Genomic DNA, 6,476 nt, shown 5'->3' with positions numbered 1-6,476 from the left:
GGTGGGGATGCAGGGGTTCAAGGAAGCTAAAGACCCTTACAGGTTCCCTCTCCCACCTCAGGTCATTCCCAAGTTCTGGGGAACCCAAGAAATCCTCAAAATTAAGCTTAATCCCAGGGTCCCCCAAAGCTAACAGATGCCCTGTAAGCATCTCTCCAAATATCAGCTGTTGCCTTTGCTGAACATTGTAATACCCGTGTGCCTTTTCATATCTCTAGTTGCAATTTACCAAGCTGGTCCCCCTGCCCAGTATTCGTGTCCTCTCCACTTCTCAAACACTTACACATTCTTCAAAACCCACTCCACGTTTCCTTCTTATGCACAGCCTTTTCCAAACTCTTTCGTTTGTCTCCCTCTGGAGCCCTTGGCCCCATCCCTCCCTCCAGCCCAGGCTTAACCTTTCAGGACCGAGGGTGTCTGTGTCCAGCTGTCTCGCCTAGACTGGAGGATTGACAGGAGCCAGGCTGGGAGCCCCTGACAGGAAACCCAGCTGAGGCATGAGTTTGGAAAAAGTCCTGAAATACACAGAGCTCTGGGAGTGATTAACTCTGCCTGAGGAGGAACCGAGAAAGGCCTCGGTAGAGTGGCATTGAACCTGGCCTTGAAGGATGAGTTAAGACATCTCAGCTTATTAAGCTAAAGCAGCTACAGCGACTAGTTGCCTTGTTGTACAGATGGGGAAACTAAGGGCCTGTTAATGGCAGAGTCTAGGCTTGGACCCATGCCTTCTGACACTCAGACCAGGGTTCTGCATCTGTATTAAGATGTTTAAGAGTGAGGGGCGCCTGGGTGGCTCAATGGGTTCAGGTCATGATCTCAGGGTCCTGGGATCGAATCCCGCATCGGGCTCTCTGCTCAGCAGGGAGCCTGCTTCCCTCTCTCTCTCTCTCTGCCTGCCTCTCTGTCTACTTGTGATCTCTCTCTGTCAAATAAATAAATAAAATCTTTAAAAAAAAAAAAAGATGTTTAAGAGTGAGAAAAAAATGGAAGGGGATGGCATTCTGGGCAAAAGGAATGGCATGGGCAAATGGAAATTTCAGGAGTGAGGTGGGCTGGGTGGTGAGGAGGCCTAGACCAGAAGGACAGAAGAGGGTAGTGATAGTGAGGTGAGTAGGGCAGAATTACGCAGGCCTCAACCACCAGGCTGAAGTCATGGGGGGGTAATGGGGAGCCACGGAGGGTGTGTGAGCAGGGGAGGGGCACAGTCCCATTCATAAGTTATAATGATCCCTTGGGGCTGGTGTGGGCTGCCCCGGGAGCTGAGCCGGGGTACCAAGTGGCTGGGAACAGGGCCTGAAAGGGACAGAGGGGACGGACCAAGAGTGGGGAACAATTCGGGTATCTCTCAGAGAATCTGGTTTGGGGAGCTTAGGGAATCCCCACCTCAAAGAACCCACTTGCCCTGAGCCAGCAGCTTTGTGAGCCCTACAGCATTTATTAAGCTCGGTGTGCACACCAAGGGTGATGACAGAGTTCACGAACTGACCCCTCCTGTCGCCATACCGGAGCCTCTCCTTTTCCCCTTCCAGCAGCTTAGGGAGCTGAGAAGCAGAGCAGGGGCTCTGAAGGAGAGGGAGCTGAAGAACCTCCCTGGGGCCTCAGCGACGGTCCTTCCCTGTCCCCATTCCTCAGGTGGGAAGACTGAGGGCAGGGAAGAGTCAGAATGCCCGAAGTCACATAGAAGGCAGCAGGCTGGAGTTCAGGGCATCAGAGGCTCAGCGCCCAGGGATCACATACTCCTCCTCATCCAGCGGGGTCTTGCGCAATGACTGCAGGTTGCAGTAGACAGGCTGGGAAGCATGGTCGGGGCCCTCGTAGTTCATGTAGAAGTCGCTATCCTCTGATGGGTGAGCCCTGGGGAGACGGATAGACAGGAGGAGGGGGGCTCTCAGGGGTAGGCACATCAGCTTTGAGAGGCAAAGAAAGCTCTGGGCGCCTGAGTCCCCTCCTAGTATTTACATAGGAGGAAACTGAGGCACACGGCAGTATTCTCCCAGCCTCCCAACTTTGTCTGAGGAGAAGAGGTGGGGGCCAGGGATTCAGGGAAGATTCCATGGATTCAGCATTGTAATGCTCTGGTCAGAGGACCTCAAGCCCATGGTCGAATTGTTTCCCTCCTTAAAGTTGAGATAGTTGCTCACTTTCTACATTAAAGTCTAGACTTTTTTTTTTTTTTTTTTTAATCTTAACTCTAACTTTCCAGTTTCCTTTTCAAAAATCAGAAGCTCTGGTCACACCACACACATGGACACAGTGGCTAGGGCCAAACCAGTGCCCTTTCAGCTGGGAGCTGTTTTCATTAGATTCTCTAAAACGAGACTTTGTGACCTCAATACAAAAACAAATTGGAGTCTTGGTTTCTGAATCCATAGAATTGGTGTAGGAGCAGATAACTTCTTAGTGATGTCTAACTGTATATGGTAGAGAAGAACGTCTTTTTAACCCCTTCCCCCCCTCCAAAAATCTCCTGCTTTAGAACATTCTAACTCTACTCTGTCTTGGGCAGGTGATGCCAATCAACTACTCATCTTTAAAAACCAGCCCACCTTGCTCAGCAGGGAGTTTGCTTCCTCCTCTCTCTCTGCCTGCCATTCTGTCTGCCTGTGCTCACTCTCTCTCCCTCTCTGACAAATAAATAAAATCTTAAAAAAAAAATAAAAATAAAAAAAAACCAGCCCAAACACATAAAAGCTTGTCCACAGATCAAAAGAATAGAAATCAAACTCATATTTGCCTCACATTTGTTATGATATTGGGCCAGTCACTCCCCTGCCTCCCAGAGCCTCCATTGGTACAAGTAGGGTGAGAATGACAGATCCCGTTCTAAACAATGCCTTTGGTGGAGACTGATCCTGAGGCTTTGGTGACATTGAGGCAGAAGTGAGCATCACAGCCCAAGACGCCTTAGGGAGATGAGTGTATTCGACTCCCTCCTCCAGGCCACTTCTGCCTTTGAGCACTATTTGCATCTGCTTTGCATATCCTCTCATTTCTCACCCACAGCTTCCCACCAGCCTCCCCACTTTGTGGATTCCCCTACCCACACCCATCCATGACTCTGCTCCATTCCTGCCTGGATTCTCCCAGGCCCCTCTAGCCTCAGCTCTCAGGTCTTGCCTTCTCAAACTGATTCACAGAAGAGTCTCCATTCTTTCCCATCTCCAGGCCTTCACCCCTGTGGGGGCTGCCTCCTGCAGCAATTCCTTTCATTCCCTCACCCAACCTGGAAAAACTGAACCCATCCAGCTAAGTCCAGCCAAGTCTGGAGGTATCAGGGCTTTGTGGGGGAGAGAAAGACACAGCTTTCTGAGCCTCTCAAGTGTCAAAGGGATATGTGGAAAGGGGAGCTGTTCCCATTTTACAGAGACTGAAAGAGAGGCTCAGAGATAGCCCTGGGTCACACAGGATCTGAGCCAGGCCACCGACTACTTCTGCAAAGCCCCTACTCTGCCTAGAACACTTGCTTCCTCTCTCCCCATCCTTGGCCACCAGAAACTCAAGTTTGCAGGTCATGAAGGAAGAAACTTGTCTCATATACAGGAACTCGCTTAATTCTTATCCCAACTCTGTTAGGTGGGGGCTGTTATTATCCCCATTTTACAGATGAGAAAACGGAGGCCCTGAGGTAAATCGACTGGCCCAAGATCACACAGCTTACAAGAGGTGGTACCAGGATTTGAACCCCGGCCATCTGGTTCCAGAGTCTTACAGACAGATCTGAATCACTCACCCATGTTCGGCCCACTGATGCCCGGCAGCTGGCTGGCCCACGAACACATTCTCATAGTCGGGGGTGCAGGGTCTGGGCACGGCAGCTGCTGGGGGCTTAGGGCTGAGGCCCCGGCTACTGTATCTCGGCTGCTTGCCAGAGCCAGACCGAGAACCATCCTGAGAAGCCCTTGTTTTGTTCACGTCCCGTTTACTGATCCTCCCACGGCCCCAGAGTCTCCAGGCCAGCACTAGGCCAGCAATGGTGAGCCCCAGGAGCAGGCTCCCACTGGCCACCAGTGCCCCAATGACCGATAAGGACAGGCCAGGGGGGCAGCCAGCCTCCAGGAAGGAGGAGACATTGTGCCAGCCACCAGTAGCTGTGTCCCGGCACTGGAGAGGTAGCCAGCCAGAGCAGTTGTCCTGTCGGATCTGGTGCCAGGATACTAGGACACAGCTGCAGTCAGCCTTCAGGTCAAGCGTACAGCGCAGGGCCAGCTCCCCATCCACGCGGTCCAGTGGGTTGTTCGTCACATCGAGGACACTCAGGTTTCCCAGCAGTTTAAAGAAGAGCGGTGGTAGCTCTCGAAGACCATTCCCAGACAGGATAAGGTGGAGCAGGCTTCTGGCCTGCAAAGACTGGTTCTGGGGCAGTCTGAGGCCTTGGCCACTGAAATTCAGGCATGTGTCTTTGAACTCTGTGTTCCAGTCCACGTTCCCAGACGACACGTTGCAGGAAAATGCTTGGCTGCCTGGATCCTGCAGCAGCAGTGGCAACAACAGCATCCACGCCAGGGAGCCCCCCATTCAAGCAACCTAGGCAGAGACACCAGAATCCAGGCCTGGACCTTAGCCTGTGGTCACCTCACCCTCACCGCCTGTGTTTTATTATTATTATTATTGTTATTATTATCATCTCAGGCTGCTTCTGAAATGGTAAAACGCGGGCCCTCGCTTGGTGCCCCTCTGGTTGGCTCTAGCCTCTGGCCTCAGTCGCCCCCTCTGGGGAATGGGTACGTAATCCCGGTGCCTGATGGTGCTGGAAAGCAGGAAAACCCGGCCCAGTCAGCCCCTCCCCTTCTCCCAATGGAGTCCCTTCTGGTTAAGTCTCCCCTTCCCACCCCCACCCCCCATCACGAATATTTCAGGCGCCCTCATTGGTCAAGACGGGACCATATGCAAAATAAGAGGTTGCCCCGGAAACGGCCTGCAGGGGGCGGTGCTAATTGTTTCACGCAGAACTGCGGGGTGCTGGGAGTCTCGGGCTGGGGTCGGACGGGGCTGCCGTATGGAAGCCCCTCCAGTCTGGCTTGAGGTCCCTTCCCGGACCCAAGTTCTAGCGCGTCCGTTCTGGTCCCACTGCCACGCTCTTGCCTCGGCGGTGCTGGAAGGATCTGGGGCGGGAGGGGCTGCGTGGTGGCTCACCTGGACGTGGGGGCCGAAGTGGTCGGCACCCTCCGCGGATCCGCTATGGTCCGGGGTTCTCCTCAGGATCTGCACCCAGCGACTCAGGGAAGAGGAACTGGTGTCCGGGTGCAATGCTGAGGGGAAGAATGAAGACACTGAGACCCGCCCCCCTGCAAGGCCTGAGGCCCAGGATTCTCACGGGAGGGGGAGGGGCGACCTGCTTCTCTTTTGCTGGAACCCAGTGACTAAATGTCCCCCATTAATACCCCAACCAACCGACTGCAACCTCATCAACTCGCTTCCTGGTGTCAGCTCAGTTGACGCCCAGCCCGTGCATTCTGTGTTCATTCTACGATCACCCAGGCTGGACTTCCAAAAGGCCTCTGTACGGTCAGGTTCTGTGGGATCACCCAGTCCTCCGAGCGGACAGAGCTAGACACAAACCAGACACACCCTGTCCAGTGGAGTCAATCAGGTCCGAGAGAGGGAGAGTCCTGGAAGGCTTCCTGGAGGAGGAAGCATTAGAATTGGGGGCATCAACACGTGAGTGGGGTTTTGCTGAGGATTCCTAAAACCTGCCTTTGACTCTCCAAGCTGCTAGCCTCCCCCACAGCCTCGGAGCTCCTGTTCTGGTACAGGGATGCCTCCATGCTGGAGGGGGCTGTGAGATGGGTGCCCTGGGGAAGGAGACGGTTGAGTCTGGGGCTTGGAGGATGAGTCACACAGTAGCTGACAGAAACAAATGCAAGGAAGATTCCAGGCAGAAGTACAACAGGAGCAAAGCCCCCCACAGCTTGAGAGAGCAGGTCCCTGGAACTGTGTGTTGAGGAGTGGAGTGGCTGGAGTGGCCGGGCTAAGAGGAGGAGATGGTGGTGTGGGCAGGGGGTGAGCAATGCTGGCCTCAGAAGCCAGGCTGAAGACTGGGATGTTATTTCCAGGGCCATGGGGAGCCAAGGAAGATGTGTGAGCAGTGGAGGGGTACTGTGTTGTAAGATTCCTCTGGAGTGAGCCTGGTGTCTAGAGATGGGGAGCCTGGGGAGGAAGCCAGAGTCCCAGAGGAGGAGGGGGGCCTGAATCAGACCTAAGCGGCAGTAACAAAAGTAGGTTAAGGAGGAGATTAAGGGCCTGGAGAGGGTCTCAGCCTCACCCTGGTCCTGACATCAGGCCCACCAGGTTCAAATCCATCCCGGACCCTGACTCACAATGCAACCTGAACCACTCTGTGCTTCAGTTTCCACATCTGTAAAATGGGATAAATGCTAGAGCCTTCTCCCTGACTGTGGGAAGTGGAAGTCCACTCCCCCACGATTTCCACTTTTCTCAAACTCTGCCCCTCTACATCTTCGAGCTCAGAGGAATTT

At 53.7% G+C, this 6,476-nt stretch overlaps 1 protein-coding gene across 1 annotated transcript; it reads right to left on the bottom strand.

Annotated features, from left to right (window-relative positions):
• Positions 1-1,415: 1,415 nt before the first annotated feature.
• LRRC25 (leucine rich repeat containing 25) lies at positions 1,416-5,236 on the bottom strand. Its single transcript, XM_044255343.1, has 3 exons — positions 5,134-5,236; positions 3,731-4,524; positions 1,416-1,854 (listed from the first exon to the last, which is right to left on the bottom strand). Exons 2-3 carry the CDS (start codon positions 4,513-4,515, stop codon positions 1,716-1,718), a joined length of 924 nt encoding a protein of 307 aa, XP_044111278.1. The 5' UTR covers positions 4,516-4,524; positions 5,134-5,236; the 3' UTR covers positions 1,416-1,715.
• Positions 5,237-6,476: the final 1,240 nt, after the last annotated feature.

Source organism: Neovison vison, chromosome 6 (genome assembly GCF_020171115.1).
Source record: "Neovison vison isolate M4711 chromosome 6, ASM_NN_V1, whole genome shotgun sequence".
Lineage (NCBI taxonomy): Eukaryota > Metazoa > Chordata > Mammalia > Carnivora > Mustelidae > Neogale > Neogale vison.
Note: the sequence above shows the minus strand (reverse complement) of the source record. Positions and strands in the feature narration are given on the sequence as shown.

Bases quoted from the DNA above. Each gene is read 5' to 3' on its own strand.
- LRRC25 (XM_044255343.1), bottom strand. From the start codon at position 4,515: ATGGGGGGCTCCCTGGCGTGGATGCTGTTGTTGCCACTGCTGCTGCAG. The intron at 1,855-3,730 runs GTGAGTGATTCA...CCGTCTCCCCAG, and splicing joins CATCAGTGGGCCGAACATGG to GGCTCACCCATCAGAGGATA.